At 48.5% G+C, this 21,579-nt stretch overlaps 1 protein-coding gene across 5 annotated transcripts in view; it reads left to right on the top strand.

Moving 5' to 3' along the window:
- Positions 1 to 21,579, top strand: part of CCDC14 (coiled-coil domain containing 14) — a 214,275-nt gene that overhangs the window by 104,159 nt on the left and 88,537 nt on the right. For all 5 annotated transcript variants that reach the window (XM_078682037.1, XM_078682039.1, XM_078682038.1 and 2 more), the window contains one exon: positions 11,091 to 11,173. In XM_078682037.1, the coding sequence (XP_078538163.1) occupies positions 11,091 to 11,173 (83 nt within the window). The remainder of the gene's footprint in view (positions 1 to 11,090; positions 11,174 to 21,579) is intronic.

Below are 21,579 nucleotides of genomic sequence, written 5' to 3'. Positions count from 1 at the left end.
CCCCCAGGCCCTGGTACTACTAGATCTGTCTGCCGCCTTCGACACGGTGGACCATAACATCCTTCTCCACCGTGTCGAGCAGGCTGGCATCCAGGGCCTGGCGCTGGCCTGGGTCAAATCTTTTTTGACCGGCAGGTCTCAGACCCTTAGCCTTGGCACTTTCAGGGCCCCCAGGGAGTGCTCGCCCTGTGGGGTCCCCCAGGGTTCTTCGCTATCCCCTCTTCTTTTCAATCTCTATCTTCGCCCCCTTCTTTTTTCTTTGAGGCAGTGGGACGTCACCGTGTTTAACTACGCGGACGACCTGCAACTCATCTTTTCTCTCAACTCCCCTTCTGCTATCCCTAATTTCCAGGCAGTCATGTCCCACATTCTCCAGTGGATGGGCCACAAGCAGCTGAAATTGAACCCCGGGAAGACGGAGCTCCTCCTTCCCGGTAGGAGCGCCACTTCCTGGGGGCCACAATTCTGGCCGGCGGAACTTGGTCCCTCTCCCACCCCCGTGGCCTCGGTGAAGAGCTTAGGGGTCACAATTGACTCCGGTCTATCCCTTGGGCCACAGGTGGGGACGGTAGTCTCGTCCTGCATCTACCAGCTACGCAGGATCAGGAAAGTGGCATCTCTTTTCACACCCGACGCCCTCCTACAGGTCATCATGGCCCTTGTCCTCTCCCGCTTAGATTTCTCTAATGCGATCTACCACGGTCTGCCTAAAACATCGGTGGCCAGACTGCAAGTGGTGCAAAATCAAGCGGCGAGACTGGCCCTAGGGATCCCGAAGTGGCAATCTGCCAGGCCCCTTCTTGTCAAACTCCATTGGCTCCCCGTCACTGCCAGGTCTGCCTTCAAGATCGGCTGTCTTGTTTTCAAATCGCAAACCGGGCCTTGTCCCGCGTTTGTGAAATCTCTGATTACACCTTATTGCCCGCCCCGGAATCTGAGATCCTCCCATCTTCACCTTCTCACTGTTCCCTCTTATAAACTCTGTAGATCTGGAGGCCGGAGATTTGCTTACCTGGCCCCCAAGCTTTGGAATTCTTTTCCCTCTTCTCTTAAAGTTTCTAACTCTTTGATTCTTTTTCGTAAGTTTCTAAAAACCTGGCTCTTCCCTCAATCCGTCTAGTCTTTCTGTACTCTCCATGTCTACCCAGCGCCAGGAAACCCATGGTGTCAGTGCGCTCTATAAGCACCCCTTACATTACATTACATTACATTACATTATGGTGCAAGGTTGCCCTTAACCAGGACGTCGCTTTACTTTCTGAGTTTTTCCTCAATTAATGTTTTCTTTGAGCCCTTGTGTCTTCGGCAGGTTCCCCCATATTCTAGTACCAGAAGAACTGATAATTGTGAGGCGGCTCGGGACCTTCAGTTGTAAACTTTTGATACACCAATAGGCCATGGCTCTCAGTGGCGCGCGCGCACACCACTTGTGGGCTTTTTTTTTCCAATCGGAAGTGAAAGCAAACGCTTTCCCTGCCGCTTGTTTATCTTTCTGATGAAGACAGCCTGCGCTGCAGGCGTGGCAGTGCGCAATCTCGCTGGGGCAGCAGGGCTCTGAGACCTACATCAGCACACATTCTGCATAGGCGGCAGCTGTGCACACGTGCTGATCCGGCTGCCGCCTGCATCCTCGTTCACCCGCGAGCGTCTATCCGCGACTCGCCTTATGTGCAGTGTCTCCCCGGGACCTGGCGCCAGGAAGGCAGCTACCCCTCCTCGTGCGTATCTCTTCTCAGGGTCTTCTGTAAATCACAATCACGCCGCTTCTCAGCTGCTCTGTTCACAGTGCGCCTGTTCTCAGCCCTCCTGTTCTCAGCCCTCCTCTGTCTGCAAGGTCCTCACTCCCATCTACCATGGTCATAGCAGAGGCACCCCCATTGAGCTACGTGACTACCAAATTGTCATGGAATAATTTGTATCCATGATTTACTGACAGTTGTCTCCTTATTTAAACCTCCGCTAACCCAGGGGGGGGGAGCCTAGCTCCCTGCTGGCAATCCACCATGCTCTCCGGTGCATGGTACGATAGGCGGCACTCGTCCCAGCTGCACCCCACTGCGGACCAGCCGCCACCCCTGCCCAACTGTAACACTCCTCCTGTTGCCCCCCTGCATCCCCCCCACCACCCAACACATGCATTTGGCGCTCCCTGCCATGCCTGGTGGAGCAGCCCCCGTACCAACCCAATTCGCAGGCCGGCCCTCCCAGTTCTCCTTATCTATTAGATTCCTTTACCCGGACAGCCCCCTTTCCCCTGTAACTAAACCCCCCCGTGCTGTGTCTTCCCTGGCTGTCTACGTTGGTGCCCTCCGCACCCCCACTCCCATTGGCGCGCTTTGCCTCCCTCCAACCTTACTTCCAAATCCACAAACCACTACGCCAGCGCCCCTTCATCCCTTCCGACCCGCAGCAGCCCTAGGACTCTCCCAGAGTCCCCCCGCCACCATGTCCATCCCCTATACTGCATTCTACTCACCGCTAACCCCATCTCCACAAACCAGCCAGCAACCCCCTGGTTCTCACCATCTGGGAAAAGTTTTTCTTCCCCTGGATGCCCCCCACCTATCCCCCCCAGCCCCCCACACATATCCCCTGCCACCTCCTCCACCTAGAAACAATCACCCAATAGCACCATACCTCCCCCCAACGTCCAACGCAAGCGAAGGCACTCCAAGCCATCCGCCACCCCCTCCATTGCCCAAATGCCCCGGATCCTGTCCCCCCACAGCCCTGCCGGGATCCGTGCGAGCCGTCCACGGAGCAATGCCACACCGCTAGTCTGCCACACCTGCTTCAAAGCGGCACCCCCAATCCCTCACAGATAGACCACCCCAACGCACCCTATTATGCCCACCCCGAGCACCCACAGGCACAGCGGCCGACACCGCACTGCCCCTGATCCCCCTGGCCTCAACCGGACGAAAGGCCGAGGACACGAAAACTGGGCCTCGAAACGCAAACCAAGGGGCGCAATCAGCACCCTGCAAAAAGGGCTGAAGCAGCACCCCCGCACAACAGTCGCCTCCAACCTGTTGCACAAAGACAGCACAACCACATCCAGCACTTTTACACAAAGGGCTCACACATTGCACAAAGAGCACATCCAGCACTTTTAATAAAGGAATCAGTCAGCACTTTTGTGCTAATTGTTGCATGCAAAGTCCGTGCGAGGGCACACCGATTACCTCTACACAACGTGTCCACCCTGCACAAAGTTCGCACCCATGGCGGTGCACGGAGGCTACAGCCACACTTTACAAGTGAAGCATGCTTGTAGTTTGCTGAAGGAAGCCTCCTGCACACTTGTAGTGCGGAGTCTGGCACCTTCACCACACCCGCTGACTAGCATTTGCCCAAGCCCTGAGCTGCATCCCTCGTGTGCCAGCTCCCCAACTTACACTCCCTGCCCTACCCCCTTGCAGGCTACCACCACCAGCGCCAACAACTCCCGGGCCTCACCACCTTTCTTACCGCAATTTCCTCCTCCTCACACCTCCCCACCCCCCCATGTGTCTGTAGCCCCTGTAGTAATCGCCATCAACAAACCAGCCTAAAAGGATGAAGGCACCTAGACTGCGTAACTTATGCCCACGTCCCCACCTGCCAGTCCTCCTCCGAAAAGGTCTCGCATTACTAACAGTTTGAGCTATTGGCGTTGCGTTATTTTTAGCAACACCAATAGCTCATACTTTTAGTAATGCAAGACCTATTGCATTGCAAATGCTTGTTAGTCTTTGTAATATTCTATTTTGTACCACTTTTCTCTTGTAACGTAACTAGCTCTATTGTACAGCGCTCTGACACCTTCGGGTAATGTCCGCGCTTTATCAAAATGCACTTAATAAATAAAATTAGACTTGACATGTAATGGTACCAGGTCAGTGTCATAAACCCAGCATACTAATCAATCAATCAATCAATCAGGTCATTTGTATAGCGCACTACTCACCCGTAGGGTCTCAAGGCGCTGGGGGGGGGGGGGTGCCGCTACTGCTCGAACAGCCAGGTCTTGAGCTTCTTCCTGAAGGAGAGGTGGTCTTGGGTCAGGCGCAGATTGGTCGGAAGTGAGTTCCAGGTCTTGGCGGCCAGGTAGGAGAAGGATCTTCCTCCTGTTGTCGCTCTTCGGATGCGGGGGACGGCGGCGAGGGCGTGGTTGGTTGATCTGAGGAGGCGCTTGGGAGTGTAGAAGTTGATCCGGTTGTTGAGGTAGCTCGGGCCTTGGTCGTGTAGGGCTTTGTGCGCGTGGGTGAGGAGCCGGAAGGTGATTCTCTTGTTGACCGGGAGCCAGTGCAGATCTCTCAGGTGTCCGGAGATGTGGCTGCGTCGGGGGATGTCGAGGATGAGTCTCGCCGAGGCGTTCTGGATTCGCTGGAGTCTCTTCTGGAGTTTGGCAGTGGTTCCGGCGTAGAGGGCGTTGCCGTAGTCCAGTCGGCTGGTGACGAGGGCTTGGGTGACCGTCTTCCTCGTCTCGGTGGGGATCCACCGGAAGATCTTACGTAGCATGCGCAGGATGTTGAAGCATGACGAGGAGACGGCGTTGACTTGTCTGGACATGGAGAGGGAGGAGTCCAGGATGAAGCCCAGGTTGCGTGCGTGGTCCGTCGGTTTGGGTGCGGTGCCCAGGGCGGGGGGCCACCAGGAGTCGTCCCAGGCGGAGGGCGTGGAGCCCAGGATGAGGACCTCCGTCTTGTCTGAGTTCAGTTTCAGGCGGCTGGTCGTCATCCATTCGGCTACGTCTCTCATCCCTTCGTGCAGGTTGGCTCTGGCGGTGGCGGGGTCGTTGGTCAGGGAGAGGATCAGCTGGGTGTCGTCGGCGTAGGAGATGATGTTCAGGTTGTGTTGGCGTGCGATGGCCGCGAGGGGGCTCATGTAGACGTTGAAGAGGGTTGGGCTCAGCGAGGATCCTTGGGGTACGCCGCAGATGACTTTGGTGGCCTCTGACTTGTACGGTGGTAGGCGGACTCTTTGTGTTCTTCCGTCGAGGAAGGAGGTGATCCATTCCAGTGCCTTCTCCTGGATTCCGACGTTGCTGAGGCGCTGTACTAGGGTGCGGTGGCAGACAGTGTCGAAAGCCGCGGAGAGGTCCAGGAGGATGAGGGCCGCTGTTTCTCCGTTGTCCATCAGAGTTCGAAGGTCGTCGGTGGCGGCGATGAGGGCGGTCTCGGTGCTGTGGTTCGCTCGGAAGCCGGACTGTGAGGGGTCGAGGGATCCATTCGTCTCGAGGAAGGCGGCCAGCTGTTTGTTGACGGTCTTCTCGATGACTTTGGCCGGGAACGGGAGGAGCGAGATGGGACGGTAGTTCTTGAGGTCGGTGGGGTCTGCTGTGGGTTTCTTGAGGAGAGCGGTGAGTTCGGCGTGCTTCCAGCTCTCAGGGAAGGTGGCGGAGTCGAAGGAGGTGTTGATGATGTCCCGCAGGTGGGGTGCGAGGACAGCGTCGGCCTTGTTGAAGACGTGGTGAGGGCAGGGGTCAGTCGGAGATCCGGAGTGGATGGAGTTCATGGTGCGGATGGTGTCTTCGGTGCTGATCGGGGTCCAGGTGCGGAGGGTGGTGGATGGTGGCGTCGTTGCGGTTGTGGCTTGCGTTGGTTGGTTGTTGAAGCTGTTGTGTATGTCCGTGATCTTGTTGTGGAAGTAGGACGCGAGGGAGTTGCAGAGGTCTTGCGACGGGGTGATGTCGTTGTTTCCGGCGTTGGGGTTGGAGAGCTCTTTCACGATGTTGAAGAGTTCCTTGCAGTTGTGTGCGTTGTTGTCCAGCCGGTCCTTGTATGCATTTTTCTTGGTGGCGCGGATTAGTTGGTGGTGTTTCCGGGTGGCGAGCTTGAGGGTGGTCATGTTGTCCGTCGTTGGTTCCCTTCTCCAGGCTTTCTCGAGGGCTCGACAGTTCTTCTTGGAGCACTTGAGTTCGTCGGTGAACCATGGTGTTTTTCTGCTGCAGGATCTGCTGGGCGGGGTCCTCAGAGGGGCGAGTTCGTCCGCGCAGTTGCTGATCCACTTCGTGAGGTTGTCGGCGGCCTGGCTGGGGTTCGCTGAGTTGGCGGGAGGGTGCTGGCTCAGGGAGGCGGTGAGCTGGTCGGCTGTGATCTTGTTCCAGCTTCTTCGAGCAACCTGTTGCTGGAGGTGGTGGATCGTCGTTCTTCTGAAGGTGAAGTGGACGCAGCTGTGGTCCGTCCAGTGGAGTCCTGTTGCGTGGCTGAAGGTGACGTCTTTGCTGGATGAGAAGACGGCGTCGAGTGTGTGTCCGGCGAGGTGGGTGGGGGTGGTCACTAGCTGCTTGAGTCCGAGGTTGTCGAGGTTGTCGAGCAGGGTGCTGGTGTTGCGGTCGTTGTTGTTCTCCAGGTGGAAGTTGAGGTCCCCCAGGAGGATGTAGTCGGCGGAGGGGAGAGCGTGCGGGCTGACGAAGTCGGCGATGTCCTCGCTGAATCGTGTGCGCGGTCCCGGGGGTCGGTAGATCAGGGTGCCTCTGAGGGTGGTCTTCGGGTTGGTGTGTATCTGGAAGTGTAGGTGTTCGGCGGTGGTGAGGGTGTCGTCGGTGTTGGTCGTGATGCGGATGGTGTCTCTGTGGATGATGGCGATGCCTCCTCCGGTCTGGTTGTCGCGGTCCCTCCGGGTGATCTTGTAGCCCTCTGGGATGGCGATGGCGATGTCTGGGGCTGAGGAGGTGTTCATCCAGGTCTCGGTGATGAAGGCAACGTCGGGGGCGGTGGTGTCGAGCAGGTTCCAGAGTTCTACGGCGTGTCTGTGGACGGAGCGGGTGTTGAGCAGGATGCACTTGAGGTGGGTGCTGCTGGAGGTCGGCTTGGCGGGTGCAGGGAAGGTCCGGATGCAGGTGAACTTGCAGGCGAGGCAGCTGAAGGGTCCGTGGGTGTGCTTAGGGGCGGCTCGGTGACATCCTGGGATGTGGCCGGTGTTGAGTGCGATGAGGTCGGCGGCGCTGTAGGGTCGTCGGGTCGGCTTCCGTCGGTGGGGGCCAGGGGTCCTGGCACTGGGCGCGGTCCAGGCGCGGACGGGCGCAGACGGGCTTACCTTTGGCGCGCCTTCGGCGCACAATCGGCGCGCCCGCTGCGCGTCAACGCTGCGCGTTCGCACGGTCGCCATTTAAGGCGAAGTGCGCGGGTGGGCGGAGCAGCTGGGAGGCGGGAGCGGGGAGGGAAACAGAAGAGAAAAGGGGCGGGGCTGAAGGCGGTGGCGGGAAGCGGGAGCGGGGGTCAACACGACGAGAGACGGCAGAAACAGGAAAACAAGCACAAAATCAGGACAAAACGGGGTAAAAATGCAGAGACACACGATCAGGGCACAGGAAGAGAAAAGGAAGCAAGCACAAATTCTGGACAAAAACGGGGGAAAAAATACTGTTACACGCGATCAGGGCACAGGAAGAAATAATTAAGAAACAAGCACAAATTCTGGTCAAAAAACGGGGGAAAACCAAGGAGAGCTCTCAGGGCGGCTGCGAGGCCGGCGCTGAGGCAGAGGCAGGCACTGGGGGGGCACACGCAGCAGCTGGTGGCCGTGCGGCGCGGGGGTGTCCCACAAGTGGGTCACACTCACCTGCGTCGCACGGTCGCCATTTAAGGCCAAGTGCGCGGGTGGGCGGAGCAGCTGGGAGGCGGGAGCGGGGAGGGAAACAGAAGAGAAAAGGGGCGGGGCTGAAGGCGGTGGCGGGAAGCGGGAGCGGGGGTCAACACGACGAGAGACGGCAGAAACAGGAAAACAAGCACAAAATCAGGACAAAACGGGGTAAAATGCAGAGACACACGATCAGGGCACAGGAAGAGAAAAGGAAGCAAGCACAAATTCTGGACAAAAACGGGGGAAAAAATACTGTTACACGCGATCAGGGCACAGGAAGAAATAATTAAGAAACAAGCACAAATTCTGGTCAAAAAACGGGGGAAAACCAAGGAGAGCTCTCAGGGCGGCTGCGAGGCCGGCGCTGAGGCAGAGGCAGGCACTGGGGGGGCACACGCAGCAGCTGGTGGCCGTGCGGCGCGGGGGTGTCCCACAAGTGGGTCACACTCACCTGCGTCGCACGGTCGCCATTTAAGGCCAAGTGCGCGGGTGGGCGGAGCAGCTGGGAGGCGGGAGCGGGGAGGGAAACAGAAGAGAAAAGGGGCGGGGCTGAAGGCGGTGGCGGGAAGCGGGAGCGGGGGTCAACACGACGAGAGACGGCAGAAACAGGAAAACAAGCACAAAATCAGGACAAAACGGGGTAAAAATGCAGAGACACACGATCAGGGCACAGGAAGAGAAAAGGAAGCAAGCACAAATTCTGGACAAAAACGGGGGAAAAAATACTGTTACACGCGATCAGGGCACAGGAAGAAATAATTAAGAAACAAGCACAAATTCTGGTCAAAAAACGGGGGAAAACCAAGGAGAGCTCTCAGGGCGGCTGCGAGGCCGGCGCTGAGGCAGAGGCAGGCACTGGGGGGGCACACGCAGCAGCTGGTGGCCGTGCGGCGCGGGGGTGTCCCACTAGCAGATCAATACTTTGTATATAGATTGCTGTGCACTTTGAACGTCTAGGTTCTAATCCTATTTCAAGAAACAGGTTTAGAGTTTGCATTTTTAAACATTTGAAATGCTGCTGATGCTTTATTCATTAAATCTGCATTCACCAGCTAAATTATGTTTTAAAACGTATTTCTTTTCCACGTCATGGGCAAGGGATGGTTTAAAGTGCTGCATTCAAGGTGTAATATCATCTGAAACCCTTCATTTAAGTACTCTTTCTGGCAGCATCTCCAGGATCTGTGTTTATTTATTTTTAGGAAATGTTGTGGAGGTTACTGTCTGGTAACTTTGCCTTCAACAACTTACTGAAGCTAAAACAGGCCTCCAAATGCATATAATTTTGACAGTCCTCCTGCAGCTGTTTTTACTGTTATTCATAAAGGATAATGAAATACATTCTAGATAACCTTCACACATACGTGCACATTCATTACTGCCACCTAATTACACTCTACTCAGTACCACATAAATACACCCCACATAAAACCACTATGCCACATAGCAACAATCCATACAAATACACTTCACACCATGCCACATAATTCCCATCAGCATAATTTCACTCAAATTACCACACAGTTCCACGCCACGCAATTCAGCTCCACATATATCCATTCTGCACCACATAATTCGACAACAAACCACATAATTCAAATCAACACTTACACAACAAATGCATCCAATCCACACCTCAAAATTCAACATCATGTCACACAATTCAACAGCTCACAACATACCAATCCATATATTTACACTCCATAACACTCCATCCCATTCTACATAATACCAGTTAATTTAATACCACATAATTACTATCCACATAATTCCACTGAACACCAGACCACATAATTCCACTACAGAAATCCACACACACTATTCCACCCCACACAATTCCACAACTAACATGTTCAATCCAACCCATATAATTAAACTCCACACTACATACATCCACTCCATAAACATAAAATAAATGAAAGACATTGTAATTTACAACACCATTTGCTTCAACTTCCACTAATACAAGGCCAATTGCATTGCAAATGCTTGTGTTATTGTGCTTTGTGGCATATCTGCTCCACTGTATCTCTTGGGCCTGAACAAGCTAATTTGGTGATGAAGAGTAAATTGTATTTTTCTTAATACCTTTTCAATTGAAAAGTTCTTCTCTTTAATTTCATGTAAATCCCATTGTTCGGAAAAACAAACATTTGCAATGCAATAAGTCGAGCATTTCGCGTGTTTGAGCTATTGGCAATGTAAATGCCAATTCCTTTTATTTATGTTTTGTTTTTTAAAACTTTAATAAAAGGCTTATTCATTTACAATATAATGTAAACAACAAGGACCCCCTGTTCAGAATTGATAGTTCATAGGACAGGGAATTAAACAGTGTGTATAATATATCAACCTTTTTAACAAGCAAGGGAAGAGGAAGTGCAAAACAAAAGGTGATATCTTTCCTAACGGTTACGGAACGCCGACCGGTTTCATCAGCAGCTACCACCGTAGACGCCGTTAGAACCCTCGCTACCAGTTTTCATCGAGTAACACGGTACGAGAGGCAGAAATACGAAAACGGCTTTCCCGAGTGTAAAGACCTTTGTGGCCCCTGACATGAATACTTACCATGCGGGTGTAGAACCTAGACGCTACGTGCACGTCTAGATGTTTGCTTAAAGGAAAAGAGAAGGAAAAAGGAATCTATACGATACGGAAAGCGTTGTCTGATTTTAACTGGTTTCATATCTAGCAACTACAGGAATCTCCTTCTATTTTGATAGGATAATCGTAAATATATAAACAGTGGGACACTATATGCTTGTGCTGGACGCAGGCAGTGAATAGCCATACAATTGGTGGTCGAAAAATTGTTTTAGGTTTCTTGGAAACAATTTGTGGCTCCTGATGAAGGCGTTTTTTCAAACGCCGAAACGCGCGTCGAGAAAGTATTGATTGCCACTTCCTTTTTATTGCTTTTGTCTTTATCTGTATGATTTGGTTTTAGTATTGTGATAATTGGTTTATTCTGTCATTGTTTGTGTAAATTTGATGCATTTAATACGTGATTTTAAAAGAAATATCATTAAAAAGACTGGAGTTTTTAATAATTGTGTAGAATTGTTGTTTTGCACTTCCTCTTCCCTTGCTTGTTAAAAAGGTTGATATATTATACACACTGTTATTCATTTACAATGCCAATAGCTTAAACTCTCGTAAATGCGAGACCTATTGCATTGCAAATGCTTGTAAAAGAATTGTCATTGCTGCAGGGAGGCATGTGCCATTAGAGGGACACTGTTGGTGTAACCAGGTGAAACTGTGGAGCTATTTTGCATTCAATTTAAAGTATAACCAGATATATATACTTTTTTTAGACCAGAAAAGTTGTTACTTCCTCCACCACTTTTTTTTAACCCCTCACTACCCACTTGCTGCTAAAGACTGGATTAGAATACATTTGATGGAAAAAGTTTTATATTTAGAGCAATATGATATTGCACTTGCTATTTGTAGCTTTGTAGCCTTTATACATAGTTCTCTGTGCGTTTAAGTTTGTGGTCTCAATTCTTTTTAAGGCGACTAAGAATTTTGAACCAGCAACTTAGAGAACGTGAGAGAGCAGAAAAAGAAGCCAGATCACCAGACTTCAACTTTGAATGTAAGTTCCAGATCATTACATTTACGATTGTTTATTCAGACATCTGCGATGAGTCGGGCGTACAGAACATGCAGATCTCATCTCGTCCATGCTACTCTAGCAGTTAATATTGATTAAGCCTTGTTGCCCATAATAATTGAAAATACACTGTTCAACTTGAAACCAACTTTTTGGTTGTCCAATTAGGTGTTGTTTATGTATGCGGCAGAAGTCAGTGTAAAATGTCAGGAAAATTGGCTCCTACTCATCCATGTGTTCATTTATTACAGTTTGTAATCCCCTCCCCGTTCCCCAGATGCATTACCGCCAAGCTAAGAGCAATACTGCCTGTCCGCCCTAACAGAGTTTCTTGTGTAATGAGGATTTCTGTCTTGAACTCTGTCTTCCCTTGCATACTAATGTTGTGACTGTCTTTGAAAATAGATTTTGTTCCAGTTACAATACATGTCTGTAGAAATATCTAACTTGCCTATTTGCACAACCTTTAAAAGGGTACTTGCTCTTGGTCATTCTTTGCTATTCATGCAGCCTCTTTGACACTAAACTGTTGACAGTATACTGTTTTTAAATGTTAGCACTGACAGGCTCTCTCTGAAGGACAATCAGGCAAAGCGGACTAGTAAATAAAAAAGTTGTGCTATTTCACCTCTATGTAAGTTATCCACTCATGACCATCAAAAAGTTTGATTAATCTCCAACTGATTAGACTACAGCAAATCTCTCTACCCATGAGCACAGCTCACCTCCTCCGATGACTGCAGACCATACAGAACACCACAGACACTCATCCTGGATCAACCTAGACAAACTCACGTCACCCCCTACCTCCGGGAACCCCAGTGGTTCTCTGTACGGAAAATAATGCCAGTTCAAGTTCCTGACCCATGCATACAAGGCCCTAGACAACTGTTGACCACCCTGCTTGACCCACCACCTTTACTTACATCAGCCCACCAGACACCTCCACTCCGCGTCCCTTACTCTAACACTCACCTCTTGCAACAGACCTAGCAGATGCAGTGGTCGCTTCTTCTTCTACTTGGCAACGAAAACGTGAAACAAGCTACCGTTTCATCTACGGCACTCCCAATCTCTTCCAGAGTTCCGAAAGTCCCTGAAGGCCTGGCTATTCCGCTAATCAGCTGGACTTTGCCAGCGCCTGGATACCTCACGGGTGACAAGAAGCACTCTACAAATCTGCAGATTGAATGATTTTCACTTTACTAAACACATATTAAGCACTAATTTAGTGTTCAAATCTGAAAGACCAGACAGATGTGCATATGATTTTTAAGATGCTTTCTACCTCTATTAATTTGTTTTTACTACCGAAATAGTTTGTTTGACCTCATTATTGCAGCTATTATCAAACTTTAGAAATTCTGATTCAAGTTCAGAAAAAAAAGTAGTAACACATTTTCACAACTGAATCTATCACAAACTAAGCAAAAAATTAGTACTTGTTCCTAAATCCACGTTTTACTATAAATTCAGAGACAGATCTCTTGACTATGCACATGTTTGGTATTCTTTCTTATTGGAAATAATTAGAGTAGGCATACAGCTTATGTTTCCCTTCATTGGTGCTTAACGTTGTATCTTCAATTTATTTTGCTGATCTTGTTCATCGGGAATCTTAATTGCTCATACCCTTAAGACGATAGTATTACATCTTCACTCATAAAAAATATATATATTTTGCAACTCAAACATTTCCTGTTTGACCTATTTTGTGACTTCCTTATCTCTTTAGCACAATTATTATTTTTTTAAACTTTGTTTATTGGAGTTTTTGTATTAACATCTTAGTAGGTACATACTTAGTCATATACGTATCAGTACTATAATACAGAATACATGTGGCATGTTTGCTGCATCCATAACTTTACATTAATATATCTCATAGTAGTCAGTCATATCCATCAATATTCAACAAAAGCGGTGGTGATATAGCCTCCATTACGGCCAGAGTGTCACGTGTACACATCCTATGGTGGACCCTCACATCTATCGATAAGTAACATTAACACCTGTAATAGAGTGTTACATCTTCAAAACACAGAAGCATTAATACATCATCCTTACACAGTATACAGCAGGAAAGTGTTGGCTAAGTAGTTTGCCAGTGAATGATGTCAGAACATCAGCAAACCTCATCTCGCATAGGCCGGTGGTTCTCCCTCCTGCAGTAGCGCCAACCCAACCCAATCCCCTCTGTATAGCCTTCTCCTCACAAAGCGCACCGGTCTCTGCCTCAATTCGTGATAAGAGATTCAAAGCACTCAGCCGTCAGTTAGTGTATCCAGTATCTGGTACTCCCTGGTGGTCGGAGGTGCTTTGCGCCAGCAGATAGCATTTCCATGGGGCCCAGATATCGTTTGGTCTGGAAGTCACTGGTAATAGTTCAGCATATGTCGCCAGTTGTTCCTGGCAATATGTAAGGTCACTTATCCAATCCTTGAATTTAGGTGCCCTCCCTCTGCCCCATCGGCACGCCACCCTTCTTTTAGCTACGAGCAGTGCCAGCATGACACATTTGTGGTGTGCTGCCCGAAGGGGTTCAACATATCCCAAAACTGGGGATGGCTCCACTGTGGTGTTTATCATCTTAGTCAGGGCGGAGAAAACCTGCTGCCAGTATATATGCACTCCCTCGCAGGCCCACACTAGATGTAGAAAGCCAGCACCTGGAGCATGGCATCGATCGCAGGTGTCTCTGTCGCGCAGTCCATATCTGTGCATGCGGGCAGGCGTGTAGTATATGAAGGTATTTATAATGAATTATTCTAAGTCTTCTGCTGGATGAGATTCGTTCAGTCTGTTGTGAACAGAAGTCCCATTGTCTATCTGTCAGCTCAGCTCCCAACTCCTGGTCCCACTTTGTTTTAGCTATAGGGATCGGTAAGTCCCTCAGCGTGTGTACCGTCTTATAGATTGTTGACACCAATTTCTTGGCTGTCTCTCCTTGAAGAATCCGCTGTAGCGGTACAAAAACTTGGGGTTCGTTAGGAAAGTCAGGTGTGAGAGATCTAAGGCCTTGTCGAAGGCGAATGTATAGAAAGGTGTCGAGAGGGGAGCAGTGAACATCTAGAAACATGTGTCCCAGTGTGAGGAATGTGCCGTCGTGATATAGGTCCCCCCATGTTTTTACATGGATACGCTTAGCCAGCTGATGGAATGCGGTCTCCTGCAACAGAGGCATGTCTGGATGATATGCGAGTGGTAAAAGTGGCGAATATAGCAGAGGTGTATCAAGCAGCTTGCCCATTTGGAGTCAAGCGTTGGTCGTGGCCATCACTGTTGTCGGTGTCTTGTCTCTGCCATGGGGTGGAATATAGAACGCGCCTTCAATAGGAACCGGCAATGCCAGCCAGTGTTCCGCCGCTACCTGAGGCATATATCGGGGCTGTTGTACCCAAAAATAAGCGTAATGCGCCTGTGCACTATAATAGTACAGTTCAAAATCGGGAATTCCAAAACCCCCTCGTGCATAGGGCCTAGTCAGGGTGGCCACGCGAGTCTCGGGGTTTTCCCTCCCCATACCAGGCAGGTGAGTTCTGACTGCAATTGTTGGAAGAAGTACCTCCCAGGGTAAAAGGGGATATTCAGGAATAGATAAAGTAACTGTGGAAGGATCACCATCTTTATCAAGGATGCTCTGCCGGCTAGTGACAATGGCAGAGTGATCCAGCGTGTTACCCTGTCTGTTATTCGGACCATGGACGTACCATAGTTAAGCCTCATTAACTCATCCCTGTCTTTCGAAATGTGTATCTGTGGTAAATAAATAATTAATTACCGGTACTATTTTTGAATACAGTGAATAAAACAGATACCTCGAATCCTGTCTCTTATTTATTGAGCTATCTTGAGACTTCAGGCTTTAATCAGGCATAAGGGACAGGAACAGGACAGCCTGCATGGGAATAGACTGATGGCAGCTGCCGGGGGCAGGGAATGGCATGGGCTTCGCCCTTTCAGTAACAGTACACAGTATATATATACTAAAACAATTACATTACATTCAATACAGTAGGCGTAGCAGTAGGCGTAACTCGTAGCAGTCGCGAAAGATAAGAGCAAAATGGGAGTAACAAGAAGGCGTGTACAGGGCGTATACATATACATGTGATGTAAACGTAACAAAAGTGTCATAAATGGGGCGGAAACATGGAGGGGGCTACCTGAGCAGCTGGGACCTTTAACCTAGTGGTGCGCGCAAACGGGCAATGACGTGTTACCAGGGAGGAACTGGGGGCTATGACTTCTGCGCTAGAAGAGGAGACTATAGTCTACAGTGTCAGAACGACATGTACCTATATCATATCTGGTATCTGGTGTTTGGAGTACATATTGATAGAATCCAAAAGTTATCAGGGCAAAGGCTACTAGACACTAAGACTGGTGCGTGCATAATTCTACATGTATTGCGTGTGCTAGGAATATTCTATGAATATTAATACAGTATTTCTCTTACATGGAGACAGAAAGGCTAGACCATGACTGAAACTGTTGATGCGATTCAGTAGCTTAGGAATGCAGAGAAGGAGGGCTGGACTGATAACTAGAAGCATAACATATTATTGGCAGACAGGCAGGCAGAGCCAGGCCGGGCCGGGCACTGTGAGGCAGGAAGTAAGTGAAGGGTCAGGGATGCAGGTGGGGGCTGTATCGCTCCTCGGAGAGGGTTCAGGAGACAGGAGCTGAATCTGGTGTCCGGGCCCTTTTTGAGGCCTAGAAACGGGGACAATGCAATGAATTAACGTGCACACTGTAAAGCGTGGCAACATAGGCCTAATACTCGTTGCTTTCACGACAACTGGAAACTGGCATAGGGGATACGTGCATATCGATCATGCATATATAGCATAGGATGGGGAATACGTAGGCACATATAACATGGCAAAATTTACTTTTCCACATTCCCTCCTTGTGCCCTACGTTTCCATCAGGAAATATCAATATTCATGATACCATCTATCTGTTCATATAGCATCATTTGCTCGTCTCGGATTGTCTTGGAACGGGATTTAGGACTAGGAATACAAGAGGTAGCACACATGCCGCAAATCGCAGGGCCACATTGTATACAGAGGCAGCAACTGAAAATAATCATTACTGCAATACCCAGGAATGACAATACTTTCCATCCCCAGGCAGAAATTATACTCCAGAGCCAACCGGACCATGTCCAGGTGCCTGGATTCTGGTGTAACTGATGGGCAATTTTATGAAGTCTGGTTATAGCTGAATAAACAGACGGCGCGTTATTAGGGATGAAAATGCAGCAACTAGATCCGATGACTCTACATGCTCCTCCTCTATCGGCCAGTATGACGTCAAGAACGAGACGATTTTGGAGCACAACAAAACGCATAGCAGATTGCTCTTCGGTTAAGTTACCTAGAGCGGAAGTAGTCTCATTCACTACTGCTTCAAGGGTTCTGGTTAACCTACGTATTAACTTACTATTCTGGACAGGGCCTATAAAGAAAAAGAAACCTTTATTGAAGTCTTGATATTGTTCTAGAGCAGTTTCAGTTTGATCGACAATTGGGGACTCGATCTCCCTTCTAGGTCTGACGTGTACTAGATGTGTATTTCTGTGATAATCAGATGGGGCTAGAAAAACTGGTGGCAGTAGGAAGGCAATGTAACATGTTCCATCCCAATCGAGGGGCAGACGAACATATGCGGTCTGACCACAAACAAAATAAGAATGACGTGAGGCTTTGAAAATAGATTTCCCACTGTCACTATACTCGACAATAGTAGTACAATCACTATGTCCTACATGTGCGGAACCATTCTTTCTGACACATAATTCGCCTTTGACTGGTAGTACTGAAATAGCAGGCAAATCTGGAGTAGTCTCGGACTGAACATTCAGGACCATGAAATTCGAGGAATAATTACCTAAATCATATACTTCATTTTCTAGATCTAACCCTGTTCTATGGGAAAGACCTTGCTTGTCTGGGAAACATGTTCTATTCAGAAAGGACATATCAGTGGAGGATGACGTTAACGTGGACCATGCTCCACATGAACCATTATGTGAGAACGGATAAGGAAAGAGTGGCAGAACTCCCTTCGGTGTCTGGAAAGGGGGGAGTCGACCACACACCCAACAATTAGTGGCATTGCTGGTCTGGTGTGAATAATGCAACATTCTGATAAAACTATTATTACGCATAGCAAGACGATAGGATAGCTCGTGAGGAGGCAGATCACTAAATGTGTGCTCTACTGTAGCATTAGAAAACATATGTACATGTGAAATCGGAAAACATAAATGTAAAGCATAACTTGTACAGGTAACCATAAGACTCAAAAATAGCAAGAAAAATAGAACGATAATACATCTTTTAGAGTTTTGACTAACTCTCTCACTGTGTGGGTCTGTCTCATACATGTCAGGAACCTGTCTAACCGTTTCACCCGAGAGGGACTTAGACAATTAAACTGGCTGACTTATTTTACTAGACCTTAACTTGGCTTTATACTCCTGCTGCGGAGTTTCCTCTAACAGGGGAGGCTTGAGTTCAGAGTCTGTTTTTAGGCAGTCTTTAGGAATAAGGCAGTCCTTAACAAAAGTCTTTTGTCGTAATCCATGGAACTTCTTGATATGACTGATGTGCTCCCACCCCTTCCGGCCCTCTAGCTTGACCGCGGTCCTTGTTGTCAACAACACCATTCGAGGCTCTTTCCACCGGGGCTCCAGCGGACTTGAACGATCAAAATTGCGGACCAAAACATATTCTCCCGGAACGACTTCATGCGGTTTCACCTCGGTGTTGTCTGGAAATGCAGCGGCAACCTGTGAACGACAAGAGTGTAGGGCAGACATCAAGGAAGCTAGGTAATCTGTCAGCATATTACTGGAAACGTCTGTAATACTACGGGGTCTAGGTGTACCCCACATGTTTGGAGGACGGCCGAATACGACCTCATACGGGGACAGACCTGATCTGGAATGTGCAACCATCCTCATGTAGAATAGAGCAACTGGCAGAGCTACGAGCCAGTCTACACCTTTTTCTCTACATACTTTAGCAATTCGGATTTTCAGAGTCTGAATATGTCTCTCTACGAGACCGGCTGCTTCAGGATGGCGTACACAATGGAACTTTCACTGGTACCCTAACAGAAGGGAAACATGTTTCATGAGCTCGGATGAGAATGGCTGACCGTTATCTGAATACACGACCCTAGGCAATCCATAGCGGGGAAAGTACTCACGAACCAACTGCCTGGCAGTGGTCGTAGCTGTGTAATCTGGAACTGGATATGCTTCTGTCCACCTGGACAAAGCGCATACAACTACTAGGACATATTTAAAACCTCGACATCGCTCCATCTGAATATAATCCATCTGGAGGACTTCAAAAGGGTGGTCAGGAGGTTGGAATCCCCCTTGTTCCACCGGGACACTTTTACCTGGATTGAACTGACAACATATCATACAGGTACGGACTTTCTGCTTGGCTGCAGCTCGTAAATGCTTGTTGAACCAAAGGTTCTGAATACTGTCTAAAATAGCTTTTTCTCCTAGATGTGCTGGACTATGTGCGGTATTAATAATGACTTGAACCATAGAGTTGGGGAGAAACCATGTGGCTTTTCCCTTTGTCAACCATCCTTGATCTGTCTGGACCCCTCCTTGTTCGGACCATTTCTTGATTTCTTCAGGAGTAGCATGTAACTGTATGTCTGACATCTTGTGTAGGGTCCTTAACAGTCATACAAGTAGTCCGATCTGGAGTGAGTGTTTGTGTCGTGTTAACTGGAATGTCTGGAGTCTGGGCTGTAAGCTTGGCTGTTCGATCTGCTAGATCGATACCTTGGGAAATGATGTCAGTGACTTTCGTATGTGCCTTGCACTTCATAATAGCAATAGCTGTCGGTAAATGTATTGCATCTAACAGAGCTTGAATGAGAAGACCATGCTGGATCTTGGTTCCATGAGAAGTCATAAAACCTCGTTCTTGCCAGAGCACTCCAAAGTCGTGTACGACTCCGAATGCATAACGTGAATCTGTGTATATGTTTACTTTCTGGTTCTTGGCACGTATGCAGGCTTGGGTCAGAGCGACTAGTTCTGCTGCTTGAGCAGACAGGGTGTCAATACGATGTGTTTCTATAACTTCGGTTTCAGTAGTCACTGCATACGCGGCTACTAGTTCTCCTGTACTTGTTCTCATACATGAACCATCCACATAAAGTGTCAGGTCGGGATCAGGTAATGCAATGTCTGTCAAATCTTGTCTTGGCTTTGTCATAGTGTTAACAACTTCCACACAGTCATGTGTGGCAGGATTTGAAGTAACTGACGGTAACAGTGTAGCAGGATTTAAAATGTTGCAGCGTCTGATTTCTATGTGCGGCTGGAACAGTGTCAGTTCATAACCTGTTAAACGTGCAATTGTCAAGTGTTGAGTCTGGGTTCGGTTTAAAAGAACTTCCACGGAGTGTGGAACTTGTACTGTCAGGGAATGTCCTAACACTATGGAATCACTTTGTCTGATCGCTAGAGCTGTGGCTGCAACTGACTTGAGGCACGCAGGCAGAGCCTGGGCCACTGGATCTAATGTGCTAGAAAAATAAGCACAGGGCTTGTATTGTCCTGCTTGGTCTTGTGTGAGAACAGATAATGCAGTACCATCACGTTCTGTGACAAAAAGTGTAAAAGGCTTACTGTAGTTCGGTATTGCTAGAACTGGTGCTTGGCATAAGGCTTTCTTTAACTCATTAAAAACAAGTGTATGTTCCTGGGTCCAAGGGAGGACAGTCGATACGGCTGCCTCCTGTGTCGTTAACTGTATCAGTGGTTTAGCTAGAAATGCATACTGAGGAATCCATTGTCTGCAGTAAGAAGTAAGGCCGATAAAAGTTCGTACCTCCTTCTGAGTCTTGGGCTGTGGAAGACTTGCTATTAACTGGATACGGTCAGGTGTCAACTGCCTACCCCACTTGGACAGTAAGTGTCCTAAGTAGACCACTTGCTGGACACAGAATTGTAATTTGGAAGGGGACACCTTGTGCCCCATCTTGGCCAGAAAATACAGGACTGTAAGTGACGCACGTTCGCAGTCACGTTCAGAACGGGCTGTGATCAGTAGATCATCGACATACTGGAGCAGGGCAGTGTCAGTTGGCATGTGAATATTGTCTAGTTGTCTTTTAAGTGCTTGACTGTAAATGCTAGGACTTTCTGTGAAACCTTGAGGAGCTCGTGTGAATTTATAGCTCCTTCCATTTAAACAGAATCCGAAAAGGAACTGGCTGTCTGGATGAATGGGGACACTGAAAAATGCGTTCTTGAGATCGATAACTGTGAAGAACGTAGCTTCAGAATCAATGGCTGTCAATAGAGAAGAAATATCTGGGACTACTGGATACTGAGGTATGATACATTTATTAAGTTCTCGAAGGTCAATCACTAATCGATATACTGGAGGTGCATTTGGATCAGTACGTTTCAGGACTGGAATGATAGGAGAATTACATATATTGGAGTCAGTTTCTACAACCACTCCTTGAGCAATGAGCTCGTCAATAATTTTGGATAAGGCTGCTACAGCCTCAGGTGGCAATTTGTACTGTCTGATTCGTGGCAAAACTACACCTTGCTTCAGATTCACACGGTGGGGTGTGATATGCATACAACCTACATCAGTTGGACCATGCGCCCATAAATGCTGTGGTACATTCAATAACCTTGGATCAAAATCTCGTAATACATAATGACCTTTGAAGTCTCTGAGGAACAAGCGGACCCCCTCTGGGGAACAACAAATTACTGCTCCTAATTCTTTCAATGTCTTAATGCCTAACAAATTTTCTGGACAAGATTTCGTGAGTAACAAATCGGTAGTTCGGGACAATGGACCGACTTCTAGAGTAACTGGTTTCGATATTTCATTAACAATCGGTTTTCCTGAAAATCCAAGGGAAACATTTCTAGAGCCTGAGAGCGGAGCCCCTGGAACCTCGTCATGACTGATAGTAGTCCTACTTGCCCCTGTATCAATCAGAAACTTTCTATCTTTCCCTAATACTTGACTGTGTACATAGGGACCCTCTTGATCTACAGGTATCTCGATGAGAGGCAAGCCTACCTCCCTCTCTAGGCTGTTTCATGAATACGGCTGATAATCTGGATATTCTGTCTGGGCATACTGGTACATCTGCTGTGTAACGTGCTGTGTTGCAGCTATAGGCTGCGGTACTGGAACTGTCTGTTGCGCATTCTGTGGTGACTGGGAAGTCTGTGAAACTTGTTCTTGTCTAGGCGGACGTGGTCTTTCTTTAGTTTTACCAGTAGCTATGTTGTGTTTCAGAACTGCACACTCGTTTATAAAATGACCTGGCTGTTTACAGTAATTGCAGGTCCCTTTAACGGG

The sequence above is a fragment of the Lissotriton helveticus genome, chromosome 3_1 (assembly GCF_964261635.1).
Source record: "Lissotriton helveticus chromosome 3_1, aLisHel1.1, whole genome shotgun sequence".
Classification (NCBI taxonomy): Eukaryota; Metazoa; Chordata; class Amphibia; order Caudata; family Salamandridae; genus Lissotriton; species Lissotriton helveticus.
Note: the sequence above shows the minus strand (reverse complement) of the source record. Positions and strands in the feature narration are given on the sequence as shown.